At 65.4% G+C, this 24,510-nt stretch overlaps 1 protein-coding gene across 6 annotated transcripts; it reads right to left on the reverse strand.

The window, feature by feature from the left end:
- Positions 1 to 7,945: 7,945 nt before the first annotated feature.
- ADPRHL1 (ADP-ribosylhydrolase like 1) lies at positions 7,946 to 22,932 on the reverse strand. 6 transcript variants are annotated; one of them, XM_060183751.1, is made up of 9 exons: positions 22,738 to 22,932; positions 21,231 to 21,392; positions 20,496 to 20,621; positions 17,146 to 17,286; positions 16,794 to 16,921; positions 15,393 to 15,525; positions 14,964 to 15,150; positions 10,893 to 13,165; positions 7,946 to 10,751 (listed from the first exon to the last, which is right to left on the reverse strand). In XM_060183751.1, the coding sequence occupies exons 1-9, from the start codon at positions 22,922 to 22,924 to the stop codon at positions 9,202 to 9,204; spliced, it is 4,887 nt and encodes a 1,628-aa protein (XP_060039734.1). In that variant the 5' UTR covers positions 22,925 to 22,932; the 3' UTR covers positions 7,946 to 9,201. The 6 variants fall into 6 exon arrangements, with proteins under 6 accessions (XP_060039734.1, XP_060039735.1, XP_060039736.1 ...); XM_060183756.1 differs by lacking the exon at positions 7,946 to 10,751 and adding an exon at positions 13,926 to 14,049 and having other exon boundaries at positions 12,466 to 13,165; XM_060183752.1 differs by lacking the exon at positions 20,496 to 20,621.
- Positions 22,933 to 24,510: the final 1,578 nt, after the last annotated feature.

Consider the following 24,510-nt stretch of genomic DNA (forward strand, 5'->3'; position numbering starts at 1 on the left):
GCGGGGGGTGGGGGGGGTGCACCTGTCGGGGGCGGGGCGGAGCGGGGGCTCCGCTGATTGGACGCCTACCGGGGCAGGGGGCGGGGCCGACAGGTGAGGCCGGAGGGGCCCTAAGGCGGCCACGCCCCCTCCTGGCGGGACCGAAGGTCGCGGAGCTGAATCCGGAATGTTCCGGGTTCCTGCGCTCGGCCCCGCCGGCGCCCTGACCTCTGGTCCTGCCGCTCAAGGCCCAAGTTCGGAAAAAAGGATTTTATTGGCGGCCCGCAGCCCGCAGCCAGGCCCCACTGTCCCCACGCTGACCCTCCCCACCCAGGACACTGTCCCCACCCAGGCCACTGTCCCCACGCTGACCCTCCCCACCATGACCACTGTCCCCACCCTGACCCTCCCCACCCAGGCCACTGTCCCCACCCTGACCCTCCCCACCCAGGCCACTGTCCCCACCCTGACCCTCCCCACCCAGGCCAATGTCCCCACCCTGACTCTCCCCACCCAGGCCACTGTCCCCACCCTGACCCTCCCCACCCAGGCCAATGTCCCCACCCTGACTCTCCCACCCAGGCCACTGTCCCCACGCTGACCCTCCCCACCATGACCACTGTCCCCACCCTGACCCTCCCCACCCAGGCCACTGTCCCCACCCTGACCCTCCCCACCCAGGCCACTGTCCCCACCCTGACCCTCCCCACCCAGGCCAATGTCCCCACCCTGACTCTCCCCACCCAGGACACTGTCCCCACCCTGACCCCACCCAGGCCACTGTCCCCACCCTGACCCTCCCCACCCAGGCCAATGTCCCCACCCTGACCCTCCCCACCCAGGACACTGTCCCCCACCCTGACCCTCCCCACCCAGGCCACTGTCCCCACCCTGACCCTCCCCACCCAGGCCAATGTCCCCACCCTGACTCTCCCCACCCAGGCCACTGTCCCCACCCTGACCCTCCCCACCCAGGCCACTGTCCCCACCCTGACTCTCCCCACCCAGGCCACTGTCCCCACCCTGACCCTCCCCACCCAGGCCAATGTCCCCACCCTGACTCTCCCCACCCAGGACACTGTCCCCACCCTGACCCCACCCAGGCCACTGTCCCCACCCTGACCTCCCCACCCAGGCCAATGTCCCCACCCTGACCCTCCCCACCCAGGCCAATGTCCCCACCCTGACCCTCCCCACCCAGGACACTGTCCCCCACCCTGACCCTCCCCACCCAGGACACTGTCCCCACCCTGACCCCACCCAGGACACTGTCCCCACCCTGACCCTCCCCACCCAGGCCAATGTCCCCACCCTGACACTCCCCACCCAGGCCACTGTCCCACCCTGACCCTCCCCACCCAGGCCACTGTCCCCCACCCTGACCTTCGCCACCTAGACCACTGTCCCACCCTGACACTCCCCACCCAGGCCACTGTCCCCACCCTGACCCTCCCCACCCAGGCCAATGTCCCCACCCTGACTCTCCCCACCAAGGACACTGTCCCCACCTGACTCTCCCCACCCAGGCCACTGACCCCACCCTGACCCTCCCACCCAGGCCACTGACCCCACCCTGACCCTCCCCACCCAGGCCACTGTCCCCACCCTGACACTCCCCACCCAGGCCAATGTCCCACCCTGACTCTCCCACCCAGGCCACTGTCCCCACCCTGACTCTCCCCACCAGGACACTGTCCCCCACCCTGACCCCACCCAGGCCACTGTCCCCACCCTGACCCTTCCCACCCAGGCCAATGTCCCCACCCTGACCCTCCCCACCCAGGACACTGTCCCCCACCCTGACCCTCCCCACCCAGGACACTGTCCCCACCCTGACCCTCCCCACCCAGGCCAATGTCCCCACCCTGACTCTCCCCACCCAGGCCACTGTCCCCACCCTGACCCTCCCCACCCAGGCCACTGTCCCCACCCTGACCCTCCCCACCCAGGCCACTGTCCCCACCCTGACCCTCCCCACCCAGGCCAATGTCCCCACCCTGACTCTCCCCACCCAGGCCACTGTCCCCACCCTGACTCTCCCCACCCAGGACACTGTCCCCACCCTGACCCTCCCCACCCAGGCCACTGTCCCCACCCTGACCCTCCCCACCCAGGCCACTGTCCCCACCCTGACCCTCCCCACCCAGGCCAATGTCCCCACCCTGACTCTCCCCACCCAGGCCACTGTCCCCACCCTGACTCTCCCCACCCAGGACACTGTCCCCACCCTGACCCCACCCAGGCCACTGTCCCCACCCTGACCCTCCCCACCCAGGCCAATGTCCCCACCCTGACCCTCCCCACCCAGGACACTGTCCCCCACCCTGACCCTCCCCACCCAGGACACTGTCCCCACCCTGACCCTCCCCACCCAGGACACTGTCCCCACCCTGACCCTCCCCACCCAGGCCACTGTCCCCACCCTGACCCTCCCCACCCAGGCCAATGTCCCCACCCTGACACTCCCCACCAGGCCACTGTCCCCACCCTGACCCTCCCCACCCAGGCCACTGTCCCCCACCCTGACCCTCCCACCCAGGACACTGTCCCCACCCTGACACTCCCCACCCAGGCCACTGTCCCCACCCTGACCCTCCCCACCCAAGCCAATGTCCCCACCCTGACCCTCCCCACCAAGGACACTGTCCCCACCCTGACTCTCCCCACCCAGGCCACTGACCCCACCCTGACCCTCCCCACCCAGGCCACTGACCCACCCTGACCCTCCCCACCCAGACCACTGTCCCCACCCTGACACTCCCCACCCAGGCCACTGTCCCCACCCTGACCCTCCCCACCCAGGACACTGTCCCCACCCTGACCCTCCCCACCCAGGACACTGTCCCCCACCCTGACACTCCCCACCCAGGACACTGTCCCCACCCTGACACTCCCCACCCAGGCCAATGTCCCCACCCTGACACTCCCCACCCAGGCCAATGTCCCCACCCTGACTCTCCCCACCCAGGACACTGTCCCCACCCTGACCCTCCCCACCCAGGCCACTGTCCCCACCCTGACCCTCCCCACCCAGGCCACTGTCCCCCACCCTGACCTTCGCCACCTAGACCACTGTCCCCACCCTGACCCTTCCCACCCAGGCCACTGTCCCCACCCTGACCCTCCCCACCCAGGCCACTGTCCCCACCCTGACCCTCCCCACCCAGGCCACTGTCCCCACCCTGACCCTCCCCACCCAGGCCACTGTCCCCACCCTGACCCTCCCCACCCAGGCCAATGTCCCCACCCTGACCCTCCCCACCCAGGCCACTGTCCCCACCCTGACCCTCCCACCCAGGACACTGTCCCCACCCTGACCCTCCCCACCCAGGACACTGTCCCCACCCTGACCCTCCCCACCCAGGACACTGTCCCCACCCTGACCCTCCCCACCCAGGCCACTGTCCCCACCCTGACCCTCCCCACCCAGGCCACTGTCCCCACCCTGACCCTCCCCACCCAGGCCACTGTCCCCCACCCTGACCCTCCCCACCCAGGCCACTGTCCCCCACCCTGAGTCTCCCACCCAGGCCACTGTCCCCACCCTGACCCTCCCCACCCAGGCCACTGTCCCCACCCTGACCCTCCCCACCCAGGCCACTGTCCCCACCCTGACCCTCCCCACCCAGGCCACTGTCCCCACCCTGACCCTCCCCACCCAGGCCACTGTCCCCACCCTGACCCTCCCCACCCAGGCCACTGTCCCCCACCCTGACCCGTCCCACCCCAGGCCACTGTCCCCACCCTGACCCTCCCACCCAGGCCACTGTCCCCACTCTGACCCTCCCCACCCAGGCCAATGTCCCCACCCAGGCCACTGTCCCCACCCTGACCCTCCCCACCAGGCCAATGTCCCCACCCTGACCCTCCCCACCCAGGCCACTGTCCCCACCCTGACTCTCCCCACCCAGGCCACTGTCCCCACCCTGACCCTCCCCACCCAGGCCACTGTCCCCCACCCTGACCTTCGCCACCCAGGCCACTGTCCCCACCCTGACCCTCCCACCCAGACCACTGTCCCCACCCTGACCCTCCCCACCCAGGCCAATGTCCCCACCCTGACCCTCTCCACCCTGGCCACTGTCCCCACTCTGACCCTCCCCACCCAGGCCACTGTCCCCACTCTGACCCTCCCCACCCAGGACACTGTCCCCACTCTGACCCTCCCCACCCAGGACACTGTCCCCACCCTCACCCTCCCCACCCAGGACACTGTCCCCACCCTGACCTCTCTCCAGCCAGGGCCCAAACTTGGGAAACCCAGCCCAAAAGCTGCACCCTTTTGGGTGACGTGGGGTGACACCCAGGCTCCTCAAAGATGGTAGAAGCCAGGTGCTTACTGCCCCCAGCTGCCTCTCCCAGGCACCGCTAGCCCCAAGCTGCATGGACCACCTAAAGGGACAAGTGCCCAGCTTGGCCCCCTCCCTGTCTCCAGTGCTCCCTCTCAGACCTGCCTGGGCCTCCGGCACCCCCAGACCCCTGGCTGACACTTCCGTCCTGCGGAGCCGTGAAGGGTGCTGTGCAAAGCTGAGGTGGGGGTGGCCTCCCCCTCTGGATGTGTGGCCGCAGATCGCAGGCCCCCAGCACCCTGCCCCCAGACACTAAGCCTCAGACCCCCAGTCCCTCAGGCCCAGTTCCCAGGCCTCAGACCCCCAGTGTCCCTGACCCCAGGCCTCCACACTCAGACCCCCAGACCCCCAGTTCTGTGGGTGCGAAGCCTGCCCTGTGCCCCACCTTCCTCTGAAGACACACACACACACACACACCTATACCAGCCCCCTGCCTGGGCTGGGAGGGTCATGGCGCTACTCCTGGGGCCCAGCTTAGGGTGCACACCTAGCCGGGCCACCCAGCTCTCTTCCACCCAGTGTCCCCACCCAGCAGGAGCCCCGGACTCTCCCCAGGGGCCCCCGAGACAGAGCTGGCATGGGGGTCCAGACCCCAGCCATGCTCACAGCCGGGCTGCCACCTCGTCTCCATCCTGCTCCCAGCACGCTTCACACTCTCAGGCGCCAGGTCCAGGGTTCAAGCCCCAGCGTCCCGAGCACCAGACTGATGCCCTGGTCTCCCTTCCTTCCTTCCTTCCTTCCTTCCTTCCTTCCTTTTACCAGAGCACTGCTCAGCTCTGGCTTATGGTGGTGCCTGGGACTTGGGAGCCTCAGGCATGAGAGTCTGTTTGCATAACCATTATGCTGTCTCCCCCACCCATTTCTCTTTTTTTTAAATATTGAAATTTATTTACTTCTTCATGTATTTATTATTGGGCTGAGACAGAGAGAAATTGAGAGGGGGAGAGATAGAAAGGGAGAGAGACACAACCCCACCAGTGTGTCCTGGAGCTCCGCTTCCCCAGAGCCCTGCCCCACTAGGGAAAGAGAGAGGCAGGCTGGGAGTATGGATCCACCTGCCAACGCCCATGTTCAGCAGGGAAGCAATTACAGAAGCCAGACCTCCCACCTTCTGCATACACAATGACCCTGGGTCCATGCTCCCAGAGGGATAAAGAATAGGAAAGCTGTCAGGGGAGGGGATGGGACATGGAGATCTGGTGGTGGGAATTGTGTGAAGCTGTACCCCTCTTATCCTATGGTTTTGTCAATGTTTCCTTTTTATAAATAAACAAAATTTTAAAAAAATTAAAAAAGAGAAATTGGGAGAAAGTATTAAAAATAAAAGGGAGAGAGAGACCCCTGCAGCCCTGCTCCACCACTCATGAAGGTTCCCACTGCAGGTGGGGACCAGGGACTTGAACCTGGGTCCTTGCACAATGTAATGTGAGCACTTAACCAGATGTGCCACCAACTGACCCCTGTCCCCCTCTTCCCCTTCTCACTAATTAATCAATATTCTTTATGATTCTATCTATTATTTATTGGACAGAAACAGAGAAATCGAGAGAGAAGTGAGTGGAAGAGAGAAATTATCTATATAATTTATTATTGGATAGAGACAGAAATTGCGAGTGGAGGGGGAAATAGGGAGAGAGACAGACAGACACCTGCAGCCCTGCTTCACCACTCCTGAAGCTTCCTCCCAGAAGGGGGGGACCAGGGCCTTGAACTCGGGTACTCGTTCATCCCTGCCCCCAAATCAATCTTTCTTAAGAAGAAGAACGCACGTGGAGCCCACCCACCTGGACTGAGTCCTCCTCCCTTGCTATCCCAGAGGGAGGGGACAGGTGTCTCTTCCACAAAGACCTGGGCCCCCACCACCCATTCCCCTCACCCAGTCCGTTCCACTGGCCAGTCCCTGCCCGTCCCCTCCCTCTGAGTGACCAGTGGGGACAGCTCCTGGTGACAGCTCCAAGCCACCAAATGTCCTTGGGCCATCCCCGTGGGGCCATGGGTGCAGCCACACCCACGAGCCTCCACATCTGCCAGGCCTCACTCCCCTGGTGGCCATGGCCCAGGAGCATGGCCAGGTGAGGGTCCTGGGAGGCTGCTAAGCTTGCGACCCCCTGCCAGGCCCAAGCAGGTCCCTTCAGGGCGGCAGGGGCTCTTCTGAGGGTGGGGCTGGGTGACCACACTCACCAGGCTGCTGGGGACTCTCTGAGCTGGGAACAGGAGCCAGTGGCCCTCCATTCTCCCCCCGCCTCCCAAGGCCACAGTGCCCAGGGCCTGAGATTCCCACCCCCATCCCCCCACCCCTGAACATTTAAAATGCCTCCTCTGGGCTCAGGCCTGCATGTAAAAATAGCCAAACCCCCCCCCCCCCCGTGGCTTATTTTTAACAGGTGCTGGTGATGGCATGTCACCTTGTCTGTTACCACCACCTGCCAAAGCCCCGCTGGGATTAGGGGAGGCAGCTCCAGGCACGGCCACCTCCCTGCCCCACGATGCCCAGAGTGGGCAGGCCTGGCAGCGGGGACAGAGGAGAGCCTGGTGAGAACACACCTCAAGCCCAGGGGTCTGGCTCTGGCTTCCTGAGCTGGGACAGAAGGTGCCAGCTGCCCAGTCCTGATGTCACCCAGCCAGGTTTGGACAGGACCCGGCTCACCCCTGGAGTCACACAACAAGCTGAGATTCTGCCCTGCTTGGGAGCATGGCTAAGCCCACACGGGCCTGTGGCAGCCCTGGACCACGCAGCTCAGCACCCGACTCGGAGCCCCAAACACCCTGGCTGAGACGCATGTGGGGTGTGTGCCCTCCTGGCACCCAAGCTGCAGAGAGACCTTGTGGGACCAACGTGCTGCAGAGACCCCTGGGTCTGTCCCACCTCTTCTGTGAGCTGGGCCAAGAATGTAAGAAACAGCCATCTCAGTCATGCACACAGGGGCCAGGCAGTGGTGCGCCTGGTGAAGCGCTCACACTACAGTGCACGAGGACCTGGGTTCAAGGCCCCAGTCCCCAACTGCGGGGGGGGGGGAGCTTCATGAGTGGTGAAGCAGGTCTGCAGGTGTCTCTCTGTCTCTCTCCCTGTCTCCCCCTCTCTTCTCAGTTTCTGTCTTTATCCAGTAACAAGTAAATAATTCTTAATTGTGCATACACATCAGATTGTACGACGGGCAGTGTGTGTAGCAGGACGTGTTGAACATTCGTGCTGAAGTGTCTCCCGTGCACACAGCTGTGACACTGCGCATGGGCTCACAACAGGAATTTGGATACAAGGAGCATATGGCTGACTGGCTGATTTGGACACAAGGAGCATATGGCGGTGGATGAAACATAAACCAAGTCACTAAACCTGCAGGCGGCAGGAGATGCAGCCCCTCTCCCCCCCTCCCTGTTTCTGGACTTGGCTCTTCCCGCTCCTGGCGTCCCGAGCGCTCACACGGCTGTTTCTCCCGGGAACTGAGCACGTGTAACGGACCTAGCCGGTAAACCTGGCTTCTTCGACTCTCTGGTCACAGTGGGGAGCCTACATCTCCGTCGACAATCGTCTTCCTTGCTGTACCTAAAATGCACCGCTCCATACTGCTGCACCGCCATGTAATGTAATCAATCTTTGATTGTCTTAAACCACGCCACAAAGTCCTTATTTTTTAATCACAACAGCAACCATGTTTCACAATGTACCCATCACACACCACCAGGCATCTAGTGTATGTCAACAACGTCTCTGCTACGAACCACAATGTCTCATTACACGCTGCAAATGTGCCGCGCGTGCAGTGTCCCGGTGTACCATGGCGGTGTGTCCGCAGTTATCAGCCCTTCCTGGCGATGCATCAGCTGTGCCACCAAGTGTCACAGTGTAGCGAGGCCAGGCCTCCGCTCTGCGCCACACCAGCAGCAGAGTTCCACCGTCCTGTCCTGGGTCAGTGGGATGCACTGCTTAGTCACCAGCTACCTCCCACTACTCCAATCCTCCCGTGACCCTGGGAAGACCCCCTCTTGTCTCTGATGACCCTTCAGAGGTGCTCCTGTGGACAGGGAACCCCAGAATGCCGTGGTGGGACGTGGCTGGGACGGGAACCCCAGAATGCCATGGTGGGACGTGGCTGGGACGTGGTGTCACTGGGGAGGCTGGGATGTGTCGGGGCCTCTGACGACGGTGTGTCTGAAGGACAGCTCGAAGGCCCTCTGGTCTCTGAAGCTCTGGGCTTTGTACTTTTCTGGGGGGGCTGGCCTTCTATGGTGTCTATACTCCCAAGCATTGGTCCTGGCGCTGGGGACACTGGGAGGTCCCTCCTGGGAGGGGACACAGGAGGTCTGGCCACCAGACTCAGGTGTGGGCACCGTGGAGCCGGGGGCTGGCTTGGGGACAGAGGTCGCTAGGCCCGGGGCTCCTCCCAGTGCCCCCCGACCACCCCCCAGGTCCGGCATCCTGTGCTCTCTGAGGCCGTCACCCTCTGTGGACACAGCCGCTGTCACCACAGAGCCGCCCGTGGGTTGTGCCCTGTGAGGGGGTGTCACTCTGCCTGCCTGGGTCAGGCCCCCCGGGCTGTCTCTGAGTGCAGGGCCCTCCACCGGGCCCCCGAGTTGCGGGGTGGGCCCCTCCAGGCCCCTCTCCCCCCACCCTGGAGGCCACTGCTTCAGATCGCCCCTGCAGTGCTGGCTCTGACTCTGAGGTCGGGCTGCCCCATCTTCGGGGGGCCGGGTGGTATTCAAGTTGGCAGTGTGACACTGAGGGTCTGCCCCCTTCCTCCAGGGCCTGCCCCAGCCCTGCCCCTGCCCCTGCCCTCTGCCCTGGGCCCCGGGGCCTGGCCCAGGCTGCAGCTTCTCTCTGACCCCATCTTCCTTGGGGATGCTGGCCCGTGAGGAGGGCATGAGCAGCAGGCTCTCATGGAGAGGGCTCTGGGGACACCCTGTCCCCCTTCTGCCCCTCTGCTGCCAACAAGGTCCCCGGGGGAGGCTGGTGAGGCACTTCAGTGCCTCCCAGGGGACGTGGCTTTAGGGACACGGTGGCCTTCTTGAGCTGGGCCGGCTGCAGGGTGGAGGGTGGCAGCGGCTTCTCCAGACTGAGGCTCAGGGTCTCCCCAGCACAGCTTCCTTGGGGCAGGGGGCCACCCTGGGGTGGGGTGGGGGGTCTCATGTCACCCCCACAGGGGGCTCCTGGCTGGGTCACAGCTTCTGTCCATCCAGCAGGGCCCCCAGGCCTACTCGCTGCCAGCCCGGGTCCCTGAGGGTCACATCGTGAACCCTGAGTTCCGGTGCTGGCCTTCGTGGGTGTGGTCAGGGGCTGGGGCCTGGGGGCTGGACGCGGCTCTCGGCCAGGCTGTGAGGGCTCCCGGGGGGCGGGGGGCCGGTGGCCAGGCTCAGGAAGGGGGGGCCCTCTCTCCTGGTGCTGACGTGGTGACAAGTCCAGCGCCTTGTCCTGCCTGTCCCTCTCACCTGTCCCTCTGTTTGATAGTTTCTGGGTGCTGCCTGGGGACGTCACTGTGAGGTTATCTACCACAGCCAGGCCCTGCCTGGGGGCCCTGTTGCCTGGCCCGGGGTGCTCCCTGGAGGCAGGCCTGCATTTGCTGAGGTCCTGCCCACCAGCATGGAGGCCTGTGGGGAGGGACACCCCTCCTTTTGGTCCCCATGGGGTCTGTTTGTCCAGGGAGGCCCCACTGTCTGAGCTTGAGCCTTGCCTGGCTAGTGCCCCCCTCAGGCTGGTGACCCCAGAAGCGCTGTCCCCACCGGGGGACCACGTCTGCTCACTGGAGGTGCCATCGGGGGATCCTCGCCGACGGCCTTCAGATGTCAGGGGCTCCCGGGGCCAGACACCTTCCATGCTCGGGGCTCCCCAGGCTCCTCTCCACGGCCTCCTGGCCTCAAGCTCCAGGTCACCTTCTAGGGGGTCCTTCCCTCCCCTTAGTGTGTCCTGGGGGCCCCGGCCATGTGGGCTTGCTGTCCCTCCAGCACAATCACCCTGCATGACCGGGACATCCCCACTGGCGAGAGGAGGCCCTGGCCACAGATGGATGCTTGGGTCTGCCCACAAGCCAGGCAGAGATGAGAGTTTGGCCCCCACAGGTGCCCTGGTAGGTGTGCTGAATCCCTCAGCTTCCCTGGAAGGTGTTCTGATATCCACAGGTTCTCTGTCAGGTACACTGGGCTCTGAGGGTGCCCCTACAGGTGTGCTGGGCCCCACAGGTGCCCTGACTGGTGTGCTAGGGCCCAAGGGCATCCTAGCAGGTGTGCTGAACCCCTCAATTTCCTCAGCAGCTGTGAGGGGGGCCACTGGTGCCCTTGCAGGTGTGTTGGAGGCCACAGGTAGCTTTGCAGGTATTCTGAGAGCCACAGGTGCCCCATCAGGTGTGCTGGGAGCTGCAGGTGCCCAATCAGGTGTGCTGGGGGCCACAGGTGCCCTGTCAGGTGTGCTGGGGGCCGCAGGTGCGCTGTCTGGTGTTCTGGGGGGCACAGGTGCTCTGGGAGCCGCAGGTGCCCAATCAGGTGTGCTGAAGGCCATAGGTGCCCTGTCAGGAGTGTTGGAGGACACAGGTGTCCCGTCAGGTGCTCTGGGAGCTGCAGGTGGTGCCCCGTCAGGTGTGCTGGGGGCTGCAGGTGCCCAATCAGGTGTGCTGGGGGCTGCAGGTGGTGCCCTGTCAGGTGTGCTGGGGGCCTCAGGTGTCCCATCAGGTGTGCTGGAGACCATAGGTGTCCTGTCAAATGTTCTGGGGGGCACAGGTGCCCCGTCAGGTGTGCTGGGAGCCACAGGTGCCCCATCAGGTGCTCTGGGAGCCTCAGGTGCCCCGTCAGGTGCTCTGGGAGCCGCAGGTGCCCCGTCAGGTGCACTGGCAGCCGCAGGTGCCCCGTCAGGTGCGCTGGCAGCCGCAGGTGCCCCGTCAGGTGCGCTGGGAGCCGCAGGTGCCCCGTCAGGTGCTCTGGGAGCCGCAGGTGCCCCGTCAGGTGCGCTGGCAGCCGCAGGTGCCCCGTCAGGTGCGCTGGCAGCCGCAGGTGCCCCGTCAGGTGCGCTGGCAGCCGCAGGTGCCCCGTCAGGTGCGCTGGGAGCCGCAGGTGCCCCGTCAGGTGTGCTGGGTGCCATAGGTGCCCTGTCAGGTGCTCTGGGAGCCGCAGGTGCCACGTCAGGTGCTCTGGGAGCCGCAGGTGCCCCGTCAGGTGCGCTGGCAGCCATAGGTGCCCTGTCAGGTGCGCTGGCAGCCATAGGTGCCCTGTCAGGTGCTCTGGGAGCTGCAGGTGCCCTGTCAGGTGTGCTGGGTGCCACAGGTGCCCCGTTAGGTGCTCTGGGAGCTGCAGGTGCCCCGTCTGGTGTGCTGGGTGCCATAGGTGCTCTGGAAGCTGCAGGTGTTCTGTTGGCCATGGATGGCACAACAGGTGTGCTGGGTCTTACAGAATCCCCAGCAGGTGTACTGGGGCTCAAAGACATCCTGGAAGTTACGTTGGGACCTGCAGGTGCCCCGGCAGGTGTGTGGCCCCCCACCAAGGCTGCGGCCCTCCCCTTCTCTGGGATGGGTGGTATGGCTGGAGCAGACTCTGCTCTGAGCACCCACGGGTGCTTGTCCTCACTGTGCGTGCTGGGGTGCTGCCTGGCAGGGTGTACTGGCATTTCGTGGACCACGGGGAACCTGGTGATGACCTGCGGGGGGTCCATGGCTGGCTGCACGGCCCAGGTGGCCTGGGCTGGTGGTGGGAGGTTGCAGGGCGGCAGCTCCAAGGCCTTCTGCTCTGAGAGACTCCTCTGGGGTGCAAAGCAGGGGCCTCGCCGGGTGGTGGGGGCCCCCAGCATGTCCTCTTCATACCTGCAGCCCCCCTGGGTGACCCCAGGGCCCTCCCCTCCCCTCTGGGTGACCTGAAAACTCTCCCATGCCCCCCAGGTGGCCACAGGGCCATTTCCTGCTTCCCTGATGGTCTGAAGTCCCTCCCCTGACCCCCGGATGACCTCAGGATCCTCCTCTGCCCCCTGGACCCCCTGGGAGTCACTGGGTGTGACCCCTGCCTGGGAGTCCATGGTGTCCTCAGGGCTGACTGGTGGCATGGGCTCTGGGGTGCGCAGGGCCCCCCTGGTGGGAACGGCAGCTTCTGGGGGGGCCTTGCTTGCGGGGGCCGGGGACACAGCAGCCAGTGAAGGGCTTGATGGGGGCACTGGCTTCAGGCCTAGGGGGTGCCCACGGGCGGGTGGGGGCTGGCAGACAGGGAGGGGGCCTGGGGGTGTCCGGGGGTGAGGGGCAGCCATGGGTGGCTGGCTGGGCCCCGGCCTCCTTGGTGGGGTCACACTGGCCTCTGCGACCAGCCCGCTCTGCTCAAACTTCTCCCGCAGCCTGGCCACTACCCGCCGCCCCCCTGGGCCCCCCGCCCGAGTCCCCGGGCCCCCCACCCGAGCCCCCAGGGCCCCCGGTCCCCCGGCAGCCCCCTCCCGCTGCCCAGCGGCCAGGAATAAGCGCACCATGTCCCTGACAGTGCCCCTGGCTGGCCGGTCCCCGCGGGCGGGCTCCCTGCCCCCCGGACCTCCGTCCAGTGGCCTGTGGGGGGGTGCTGTCACCCGCCCACGGTCCCGGCTGATGAGACGTCCCACCTCCCGCGTCCTCTTGAGGGGGGGCTCCCGACCAGGGCCCAAGAACTTGGCTTGCAGCAGCTGGAAGCGGGTGGGCCTGCGGGCGTCGGGGGGTCCTGGGGTGGGGGGCATTCGCCTGGCCCTGTCCTGGGACCCCCGTGGCCCGGCCTCCAGGCCAGTCATGTAGAGAAACAGGCCACTGAGCACAGCGTGGGGGGCAGGGGCCCAGGCCGCCCGGTCCAGCTGTCGTGCCAGGGTCTGGGTGTCCGTGCGTCTCCCGGCGCTGCCCGTCTGGCCAGCTGGGGGGCTACAGGAGAGAGAGAGAGACATTTCCCACCTAACGCCCTCAGGGAGCACTCCGCCTGGAGCACAGCCACACAGCAGGCTGGAGCCCGGGCACCACACGGGGGGTGCTATGGCTCATGGGGAAGCTCTTCGCTGTGGTGCCGCTCCTGCTTTCTGAAGAGGGAAGTGGACTTGTGGAAGCTGGAGGTGCCCGTGCACGAGCCCCTCCACCCCGGCCCCTCACAGAGAAACCGCAACCCCAAGGTCCAGGTGGTGGCGCACCCGGTTAAATGCACACACTACAGTGCACGACAACCCAGGTTCAAGCCCCTGGCCCCCACCTGCAGGTGGAAAAGCTTCACGAGTGGTGACGCAGGGCTGCAGGTGTCTGTCTTTCCCTCTTTATCTCCCCCTTCCCTCTCAACTTCTGGCTGTTTCTATTCAGTAAATAAATACATTTAAAATAAAAAAGGAGAGAAACCTCATCCCCCACCCAAGATGTCCAGGCAAAGGCTCACACTCAGACCCTCTCTGCCACCGATGGGAGACTGGTTCCCCACCCAGACCCTCCCGCTATTCCTGGCCGGGGGTGGGGCACTGGTGACATCGCGCCCACTGTAGCAGGACTGTTTCTGCCTGGGAAGGGTCCCACAGCTCTGAGGCATCTCTGTCACATCCTGTTTCCCTCGAGGCCGGTGCAGACCTGAAGCTGTGACCGGGCTGGGTGGTCACTCTGGTGGCCGCGAGGGCCGCAGACTCTGCCGCAAGGCCCCGGGCCTCACCTGCATGGCTGTGACAGGGCGGTGGCCTTGGACCCCCCCCCCCAATTCTGTGTGCAGGACATGAGGGGCTGGCACTGTCTTGTCCACCTGCGGAGACACTGGCCTGTCCCCAGGGCTCTGGCCCCTGCAGAGAGGCAGGGGTGAGTTCTGCCCGCTGTGGACACATGTGAGGGCCTGCTGTCCTGTCTCTTGGACCCGCACAGGCCCAGCACACACCCCTGTGTCCCCCCTCCTTGGTCAGTGGGCTGAGGCCACCCAGGTCCCCGCTGCAGACTGGTTGAGGTCAGAGGTCCCTGCTCCCTTGGGGAACAGTGACCACGACGGGGTCCCCCCCCGCCCCGTGCACCTGCGTCCTCAATGCTCTGGGGCCGCCCGGGCCTGTGCCCGGCTCAGCTGCCATCCCCAAGGTGACAGGCCCCAGTCCCAGAATGTCCCAGGCCCAGGAAGGGATCTGTGTCCTTGGGCCAGTGTCCACAGCAGTCAGCAAGTGCCCGATTTAGCCCCGTCACTGGCCACCCGCAGAGGCCCCTGGACCAGGGACATGGCGGCCGACTCTGTCCCCCAGCTGGGCTACCAGTGCCACCTCAGTGCCACCTCAGTGCCACCTCAGTGCCACCTCAGCTGGGGGGGGCAGGGGAGCATGGCCCTCGGGCCCAGCAGGAGGGACGCCCACCCCTGATTATGGAAGGGCCGGAATGTTCTCCAGCTGCCCGGCCACCCCTGCCAGGGGCTCTGGGGAGGACAGGGCTCCCGGCCTGTGGGGGGGGCGCCTGCATGGGGGTCCCGGGCGCCCCAGGAGGATGCTGGGCAGCCTGAGAGTAGGGTCAAGGGGACACAGTCTGGCAGGGGGGTGTCCAGGGCCAACTGGCAGGAAGGGTGGAGGGGCAGTCCTGGGAAGCCCACTGCTCAGTGAGACCTGTGTCTGTGGAGGTTCCCCTGCCCCTGCAGCCTCCGCCCACCCTGTGCCATGCTGGGAGCACCCTTGGGCCAGGGTTCTGCCCCAGGGAGGTGGCGCGGGCTCTGTGGCCTCATACTTACCTGTGGAGAGGTGGTGCAGGGCCCTCTGTGTGCCCTCTCTGTGTGGACAGGCGGTGCAGGGCTGCCCCCAGCCGTTCCAGCTCTGCCCGCTGCTCCAGCGCTCCGCACAGGCCGGCGGGGACAGTGGCCTGGCCGTGCAGGAGCCCAAACAGGCAGCCCGCGATGCAACCTGTGGCCCCGCTCTCACCTGCAAGGGGCGGTGCTCAGTACTGAGAGGACACGGCCGCTGTCACCACCGCCCTGCTAGACCCCCCCCCATGTTTCCAGGACCCGTGGGGCCATCCGCTGAGCTGAGGGGCAGCCAGAGGGACCCTGGGGGATAGGACACCCAGGGACTGGGGACCTGGGGACAGACTCCCGGCCACAGGGTGCCTGAGGACAGGAGCCTCCTCTCCTGCAGCGGCTTGGGCGACCCTGCGGGCAGCTCACCTCTGTGAAACATGGCTCGGCGGCAGAGCTCTGTCCAGCTGTCCCCAGCGCCCAGGAGGGCGTCATAGGCGATCATGGGAGCATCATGGCCCCCCTGGCCCCCTCGGCCCTCCGAGCTCCACTTCCTGTATGTCTGGGGGGGGGGGCGCTGGTCAGTGTCTGAGTGCCGCTCGGTCCCTGCTCTGTCTCTGACTTTGGCAGGATGATCACTGGACAGGGAGAGGTGGCAGGGGGTGGAGGCTGCAGGAAGTGGACCCCACTCTCCCTTGCTGGAGGCAGCTGGGCAGCTGTCTTGAGCCGTGAGGCTGAGGCCCCCATGGCACCTCCACAGCCCTGGGATGGGGACAGCAGAGTCACTGGGGTCTCCTGTGCTGCTGAGTGTGGCCATGGCCTGGGCTGCCTGTGGGACCCCCTACCCAGGTTGCCAGGGGACAGGGGACCTGAGGCCCTCTCCCCCTCCCACCACCAACCTCATGTCTGTCCCCCCAGCATTGTCCCTGTCTCCTATCCTCAGCACCGACCTCTTTCTGTCCCCTGCCCCCAGCACTGTCCCTGTCCCCTATCCCTGGTCCCTTGTCCCCCCCAGCACTGTCCCTGTCCCCTATCCCTGGTCCCTTGTCCCCCCCCAGCACTGTCCCCTGTCCTCTATCCCCTGCTTCTGTCTCCTGTCCCTGTCTCCTGGCCCTGTCTCCTGTCCTTGTCCCCTCTCCCCTGTCCCTGTCCCCTCTCCTCGTTCCTGTCCCCTGTCCCCTCTTCCCGTCCCTGTCCCCTATCCCCTATCCCCTGTCCCCATCCCCTGTCCCTGTCCTCTGTCCCCTGTCCCCTCTCCCATCTCCCCTGTTCCCTACCCCTGCCCCTGTCCCCTATCCTTGTCCCTGTCCTCTGTCCCCTGGTCTGTCCTCATCAACTGTCCCTGTCCTCTGTCCCTTGTGCCTCTCCCCTGTCCCTCTCCCCTCTCCCCTGTCCCCTGTCCCCATCCCCTGTCCCTGTCCTCTGTCCCCTGTCCCCTCTTCCCTGTCCCCTCTCCCCTGGTCTGTCCTCATCCCCTGTCCCTCTCCCCTGTCCCCATCCCCTGTCCCTGTCCTCTGTCCCCTGTCCCCTCTCCCTGTTCCCTCTTCCCTGTCCCCTCTCCCCTCTCCCCTGGTCTGTCCTCATCCCCTGTCCCTCTCCCCTCTCCCCTGTCCCCATCCCCTGTCCCTGTCCCCTCTTCCCTGTCCCCTCTCCCATCTCCCCTGGTCTGTCCTCATCCCCTGTCCCTCTCCCCTCTCCCCTGTCCCCATCCCCTGTCCCTGTCCCCTCTTCCCTGTCCCCTCTCCCATCTCCCCTGGTCTGTCCTCATCCCCTGTCCCTCTCCCCTGTCCCCTATCCCCTGTCCCCAGCCACGTCTCCCCCAGCACCGACCTTATCCCTGTCCTGGGCATTGTAGCTGGCGGGGAATGTGGCTCTGCTCCCCGTGTCCCTGCCGACTCCTCGCTCTTCCAGGTAGAACTGCCACTTGGCTTCAAAGTAGAACCAGTGCTCCCGAGACTCTGGGGACAAAGGGACAGGTGACTGGGGGCCGGGCGGCTGAGGTCCGAGGGCAGCGATGGGGTCAGGATCTGCGTCCTCTCTGAGGATGCGGCAAAGGTCTCTGGGGAACACCCGCCCAGCTGCACTCGGGGATGGAAGGGTGGCCAGCGGAGGCCTGGGGACAGGCCGGCATGCAGGCGGCACGAGGCAGTGGCTGGGCAGTGCAGTGGGCAGGGGGCCTCACCCTCCAGGTTTGGGAGTGTCCTCCTGCAGTGGTCCTCGGCCAGCGGCAGTGTCCCCAGCATGTCTCGGCCCCAGAGCTCCAGCGGCTTCCCCTGCAGTGCGTACGAGGCAAACAAGGCCGTGCACAGAGACCCCAGGAAGCCTGTACGGAGACAGAGCTGAGAGACGGAGCTGAGAGACGGAGCTGAGACACGGAGCTGAGAGACAGAGCTGAGAGACAGAGATGAGAGACGGAGCTGAGAGACGGAGCTGAGACACGGAGCTGAGACACGGAGCTGAGACACGGAGCTGAGACACGGAGCTGAGAGACGGAGCTGGGAGACAGAGATGAGACACGGAGCTGAGAGACGGAGCTGAGACACGGAGCTGAGAGACGGAGCTGAGAGACGGAGCTGAGAGACAGAGTTGGGAAATAAGGGCTCAGAGATGAGGCTGAGAGATAGGGACTGAGGGGCAGGGGACAAAGGACAGGAGGAATGGGCTCAGTGACACCCATGCTGTCACTCCAGGATGTCTCTGTCTCCCACATGGGTGTTAATTCTCCCTGAGGGAGGCTTGCCCACATAGTGCTGACCCTGTAGGTGCTGTCCCCTGTGGGTGCTGACCCTGTGGGTGCTGACCCTGTGGGTGCTGTCCCTGTGGGTGTTGACCCTGTGGGTGCTGTCCCTGTGGGTGCTGACCCTGTGGGTGCTGACCCTGTGGGTGCTGTCCACCTGTGGGTGCTGACCCTGTGGGTGCTGACCCTGTGGGTGCTGTCCCCCTGTGGGTGCTGACCCTGTGGGTGCTGTCCCCCTGTGGTGCTGTCCCCCTGTGGGTGCTGTCCCTGTGGGTGCTGACCCTGTGGGTGCTGACCCTGTGGGTTCTGTCCCCCTGTGGGTGCTGTCCATGTGGGTGCTGACCCCGTGGGTGCTGTCCCCGTGGGTGCTGTCCCTGTGGGTGCTGACCCTGTGGGTGCTGTCCCTGTGGGTGCTGACCCTGTGGGTGCTGTCCCCGTGGGTGCTGTCCCTGTAGGTGCTGACCCTGTGGGTGCTGTCCCTGTGGGTGCTGTCCCTGTGGGTGCTGACCCTGTGGGTGCTGTCCCCCTGTGGGTGCTGTCCCTGTGGGTGCTGACCCTGTGGGTGCTGACCCTGTGGATGCTGTCCCTGTAGGTGCTGACCCTGTGGGTGCTGTCCCTGTGGGTGCTGTCCCCTGTGGGTGCTGTCCCCCTGTGGGTGCTGTCCCTGTGGGTGCTGTCCCCTGTGGGTGCTGTCCCTGTGGGTGCTGTCCCTGTGGGTGCTGTCCCTGTGGGTGGTGTTCCTGTGGGTGCTGACCCTGTGGGTGCTGTCCAGTGTGGGTGCTGTCCCTGTGGGTGCTGACCCTGTGGGTGCTGACCCTGTGGGTGCTGTCCCTGTGGGTGCTGACCCTGTGGGTGCTGTCCCCCTGTGGGTGCTGTCCCTATGGGTGCTGACCCTGTGGGTGCTGTACCCCTGTGGGTGCTGTCCCTGTGGGTGCTGTCCCTGTGGGTGCTGACCCTGTGGGTGCTGTCCCTGTGGGTGCTGACCCTGTGGGTGCTGTCCCTTTGGGTGCTTTCCCTGTGGGTGCTGACCCTGTGGGTGCTGTCCCTGTGGGTGCTGTCCCCTGTGGGTTGGGTGCTGTCCCTGTGGGTGCTGACCCTGTGGGTGCTGACCCTATGGGTGCTGTCCCTGTGGGTGCTGTCCCCTGTGGGTTGGGTGCTGTCCCTGTGGGTGCTGACCCTGTCGGTGCTGTCCCTGTGGGTGCTGTCCCTGTGGGTGCTGACCCTGTGGGTGCTGTCCCCTGTGGGTGCTGTCCCTGTGGGTGCTGTCCCCCTGTGGGTGGTGTTCCTGTGGGTGCTGACCCTGTGGGTGCTGTCCAGTGTGGGTGCTGTCCCTGTGGGTGCTGACCCTGTGGGTGCTGTCCCTGTGGGTGCTGTCCCTGTGGGTGGTGTTCCTGTGGGTGCTGACCCTGTGGGTGCTGTCCAGTGTGGGTGCTGTCCCTGTGGGTGCTGACCCTGTGGGTGCTGACCCTGTGGGTGCTGTCCCTGTGGGTGCTGACCCTGTGGGTGCTGACCCTGTGGGTGCTGACCCTATGGGTGCTGTCCCTGTGGGTGCTGTCCCCTGTGGGTTGGGTGCTGTCCCTGTGGGTGCTGACCCTGTCGGTGCTGTCCCTGTGGGTGCTGTCCCTGTGGGTGCTGACCCTGTGGGTGCTGTCCCCTGTGGGTGCTGTCCCTGTGGGTGCTGTCCCTGTGGGTGCTGTCCCCCTGTGGGTGGTGTTCCTGTGGGTGCTGACCCTGTGGGTGCTGTCCAGTGTGGGTGCTGTCCCTGTGGGTGCTGACCCTGTGGGTGCTGACCCTGTGGATGCTGTCCCTGTGGGTGCTGACCCTGTGGGTGCTGTCCCCCTGTGGGTGCTGTCCCTATGGGTGCTGACCCTGTGGGTGCTGTCCCCCTGTGGGTGCTGTCCCTGTGGGTGCTGTCCCCCTGTGGGTGCTGACCCTGTGGGTGCCGTCCCTGTGGGTGCCGTCCCTGTGGGTGCCGACCCTGTGGGTGCTGTCCCTGTGAGTGCTGTCCCTGTGGGTGCTGACCCTGTGGGTGCTGTCCCTTTGGGTGCTTTCCCTGTGGGTGCTGACCCTGTGGGTGCTGTCCCTGTGGGTGCTATCCCCTGTGGGTTGGGTGCTGTCCCTGTGGGTGCTGTCCCTGTGGGTGCTGACCCTGTGGGTGCTGTCCCTGTGGGTGCTGTCCCCTGTGGGTTGGGTGCTGTCCCTGTGGGTGCTGTCCCCTGTGGGTTGGGTGCTGTCCCTGTGGGTGCTGTCCCTGTGGGTGCTGTCCCCTGTGGGTTGGGTGCTGTCCCTGTGGGTGCTGACCCTGTCGGTGCTGTCCCTGTGGGTGCTGTCCCCTGTGGGTTGGGTGCTGTCCCTGTGGGTGCTGACCCTGTCGGTGCTGTCCCTGTGGGTGCTGTCCCTGTGGGTGCTGACCCTGTGGGTGCTGTCCCCTGTGGGTGCTGTCCCCTGTGGGTGCTGTCCCTGTGGGTGCTATCCCTGTGGGTGCTGTCCCCTGTGGGTGCTGTCCCTGTGGGTGCTGACCCTGTGGGTGCTGACCCTGTGGGTGCTGTCCCTGTGGGTGCTGTCCCTGTGGGTGCTGACCCTGTGGGTGCTGTCCCTGTGGGTGCTGTCCCCTGTGGGTGCTGATCCTGTGGGTGCTGACCCTGTGGGTGCTGTCCCTGTGGGTGCTGACCCTGTGGGTGCTGTCCCTGTGGGTGCTGTCCCTGTGGGTGCTGTCCCCTGTGGGTGCTGACCCTGTGGGTGCTGATCCTGTGGGTGCTGACCCTGTGGGTGCTGTCTGTGCTTGGCTGACTCACCTGTGGGGTGGCTGTGGGTCATGCGTCCACACTCCAAGCTCACTTCCACCAGTGTGGCCAGCTGCCCAGGCGTCCAGTAACGCATGCCAACACACATGGCCTTGGTGGCCGCACCAAAGCCCGAGCCTGTGGGACAGGTGACATTCATCCTCACCCGGAGCCGCAGGCAGTCAGTCAGAGGGCAGCCTGGGAATGGGGCGGGCGAGGGGCGCAGTGCTGCTGGCCGTCAGCCTGGACGGTGGAGGCAGGGTGCGGCCGGACTGAGGCTGAGCGAGCTCCCAGTGGACTGTTGGGGCTGCGGCTCCTGGTAGTCCCAGCCCGCGTCCCACACCCTGCATCCCGCCGGTGAATGGCTCTGAGGACAGACGGCAAAGCAGTGAGAATGTCCTCCACTCAGAGCCAGGGCTGGTGACAGATGTGGTGCTCAGGGTCCCTGGTGCAGCCGGGGGGTCCCCAGGGTCCGTGGAGTCAGGACTCCCCTCCCTCCACAGGCCCGTGTGGGTTCAGAGCCAGCGGGTCACTCAAAAGCCACATGCGCGTGGGTGTCAGAGTGGGCGGGAGGCACCCTGGCGGCGTTAGGTGACAGGTGGCACCCTGGGTGTCTGAGAGCGGGCAGGGCACACCTGGCGGTGTTAGGTGACAGGTGGCACCCTGGTGTCTGAGAGCGGGCAGGTGCACACCTGGCGGTGTTAGGAGCAGGTGTTAGTTGCCGCAGTGACAGTGGTAGAGCCTGACCCTTCTCATTGGACGGCGTGTGCCAGGCCAGGAGGTAGCCGTCGGACCTTGGCGTGGGGCCTTCCTGGGAGCTTGGGTCGGCGGGGATCTCCAGGGGCTCCTGCAGGATGTGCACGTAGCGTTGCACCATCTCCCGGTACAGGTCAGCCAGACAGCTGTACTCTGGGGGGACAGACAGCCAGACAGCTGTACTCTGGGGGGACAGACAGCCAGACAGCTGTACTCTGGGGGGACAGACAGCCAGACAGCTGTACTCTGGGGGGACAGACAGCCAGACAGCTGTACTCTGGGGGACAGACAGACAGCTGAACTCTGGGGGACAGACAGACCTGAGGACAGTCCCAGGCTGGGGAGGGGTGGACGACAGTGTGAACTGGGGAGGAGACAGCAGGCAGCCTGAGCAGGGGAGAGGCCAGGCCTGGAAGAGCCCAGAGTCGCCCTGCCGAGGGCCCCTCGCGAAGCCTCCTGTGGGCCTGACCGTGAGGCCGCATTCCTCTGAGGTGACCGCAGAGCCAAAGATGGCAGCGGAAGCGGCCCGCCTCGGACCCCAGGACCCACAGACCCGGGACTGCCGCACACTGAGACCACCAGACACTGGCCGTGCACCCGAGTGTGGGGTCTGGGGCCAGGCAGGTTCTGTTCATGCAGCCCACACCCTGCCCGGCCCCCGCCCGCACTGACCGTCACAGGCCCGGACTCCACACGCCCCGCCCGCACTGACCGTCACAGGCCCCGAGTCCACACGCCCCGCCCGCACTGACCGTCACAGGCCCGGACTCCACACGCCCCGCCCGCACTGACCGTCACAGGCCCCGAGTCCACACGCCCCGCCCGCACTGACCGTCACAGGCCCCTCCCCACCTGGTGGAGAGAGGTGACCCCACAGCTGTGTCTGCATCCAGGTGTCCAGTGACCTGCTGTGTTAGCTGCCCGGGGTGAGTCCACAGCTCTGCCCACTGCACCCAGCTGCCCTGGCCTAGGGAGGCTCCGAGGGGGCTTCTGGGAACCTGGAGACAGCTTAGCCCCCCTGTTGTTGTGGTGGTCTGGAGACTGCATCAGAATAACTCCTCAGCAACACCCCCCAGGCCCCCACACCTGTGGACCTCACTGTCACAGGGCCAGGCTGTCAGTCATGGTCCCTTGGGCTCCCCCACCCCAGCTGTGGATCCCCTTACCTGTGGCCCTCATCTCTCACCCAACCTGTGGGGCCCCCACCTGTTTCCCCCTACCTGTGACCTCTCCACCTGTGACCTCCCCATCTGTGGCCCCCACCTATGACCCCCACCTGTGACCTCTCCACCTGTGACCTCCCCACCTGTGACCCCCATTTGTGATCACCACCTGTGACCTCCCCACCTGTGGCCCCACCTATGACCTCCCCACCTGTGACCCCCACCTGTGACCTCCCCACCTGTGGCCCCCACCTGTGACCTCCCCACCTGTGACCCCCACCTGTGACCTCCCCACCTGTGGTCCCCACCCTCGGCCCCCCCTGAGGCTCCCTCACCTGTGGTGAGTGCCGAGGCTGTGGCCATGTGCATCACGGTGTTGTGGCTCACGGCGCAGGGAGCAGGGACCCAGGCGTCCAGGCCCCCCGGGGGCTCCTCAGGACAGGTCCACCCTTCGCGGCTGTGCCCATATCCCAGCGCGTCCCCCACGGCCCCCAGCACCATGGCCGCCTGGAAGGCCTCCATGCCACCTGCTGGCCTTCTGCACGGCAAGACGGGCTGGGGAGGGACAGCTGGGGACGCCCGCCCACCCGGCCCACCAATGAGCGGCAGGCCAAACCCCCAGCTGTCAGCCCCCCAGCCGGCCCGCCCCTGCACTCCCCTCAGGCTGCACTGGGCCCCAGCCCGCCTGCCCCGCCCCTGCCCACAAGCCTCTGTGCTGGGGACTCGGGTTAGCTTAGGGTCCTAGTCCTGAGCGGTGGAGCAGAGCTGTGGGTGTCTTGCCCTCTCTCTCTCCCCTCAATTTCTACCTGTCCTATATATAAAAATTAAATAAGAAGGGGCCAGGCGGTGCTGAACCTGGCTGAGCGCACACACTACAGTGCACAAGGACCTGGGTTCAAGTCCCTGGTCCCTAGCTTCTTGTCTGTGCTACTTCAGGTGAGCTGACAGGTGCGCTACCTCAAGTGAGCTCTGACAGGTGCGCTACTCCAGGTGAGCTCTGGCAGGTGCGCTACCCCAGGTGAGCTCTGGCAGGTGCGCTACCCCAGGTGAGCTCTGGCAGGTGTGCTACCCCAGGTGACCTCTGGCAGGTGTGCTACTCCAGGTGAGCTCTGACAGGTGTGCTATCCAGGTGAGCTCTGGCAGGTGCGCTACCCCAAGTGACCTCTGGCAGGTGCGCTGCTCCAGGTGAGCTCTGGCAGGTGTGCTACCCCAGGTGACCTCTGGCAGGTGCGCTACTCCAGGTGAGCTCTGGCAGGTGTGCTACCCCAGGTGAGCTCTGGCAGATGCGCTACCCCAGGTGACCTCTGGCAGGTGCGCTACTCCAGGTGAGCTCTGACAGGTGTGCTATCCAGGTGAGCTCTGGCAGGTGTGCTACCCCAGGTGACCTCTGGCAGGTGCGCTACTCCAGGTGAGCTCTGGCAGGTGTGCTACTCCAGGTGACCTCTGGCAGGTGCGCTACTCCAGGTGAGCTCTGAAACTTGTGCTACCCCAAGTGACCTCTGGCAGGTGCGCTGCTCCAGGTGAGCTCTGGCAGGTGTGCTACTCCAGGTGACCTCTGGCAGGTGCGCTACTCCAGGTGAGCTCTGAAAGGTGTGCTATCCAGGTGAGCTCTGGCAGGTGTGCTACCCCAGGTGAGCTCTGGCAGGTGTGCTACCCCAGGTGAGCTCTGGCAGGTGCACTACTCCAGGTGACCTCTGGCAGGTGCGCTACTCCAGGTGAGCTCTGAAAGGTGTGCTACCCCAGGTGAGCTCTGGCAGGTGCGCTACCCCAGGTGAGCTCTGGCAGGTGCGCTACTCCAGGTGAGCTCAGGCAGGTGCATGATCCCAGGTGGGCTCTGGCAGGTGCGCTATCCCAGGATTTTTCTTTTTTTTTTTTAATTAAAAATATTTATTCATTTATTCCCTTTTGTGGCCCTTGTTGTTTTACAGCTGTAGTTGTTATTGATGTCGTTGGAAGGACAGAGAGACATGGAGAGAGGAGGGGAAGACAGAGCGGGGGAGAGACAGACAGACACCTGCAGACCTGCGTCACCGCCTGGGAAGCGACGCCCCTGCAGGTGGGGAGCCGGGGGCTCGAACCGGGATCCTGACGCCGGTCCCTGCGCTTGG

Source organism: Erinaceus europaeus, assembly GCF_950295315.1.
Source record: "Erinaceus europaeus chromosome 5 unlocalized genomic scaffold, mEriEur2.1 SUPER_5_unloc_1, whole genome shotgun sequence".
Lineage (NCBI taxonomy): Eukaryota > Metazoa > Chordata > Mammalia > Eulipotyphla > Erinaceidae > Erinaceus > Erinaceus europaeus.

Excerpts from the sequence above, each read along its gene's own strand:
- ADPRHL1 (XM_060183751.1), bottom strand. The coding sequence starts at position 22,924 with ATGGAGGCCTTCCAGGCGGCCATGGTGCTGGGGGCCGTGGGGGACGCG. Across the intron at positions 20,622-21,230 it reads CACGCCGTCCAATGAGAAGG|GCTCGGGCTTTGGTGCGGCC; the intron begins GTCAGGCTCTAC and ends CCTGTCCCACAG. Across the intron at positions 10,752-10,892 it reads ACCTGCAGCCCCCAGCACAC|CAGACAGCGCACCTGCGGCC; the intron begins CTGACGGGGCAC and ends CCCCCAGAACAC.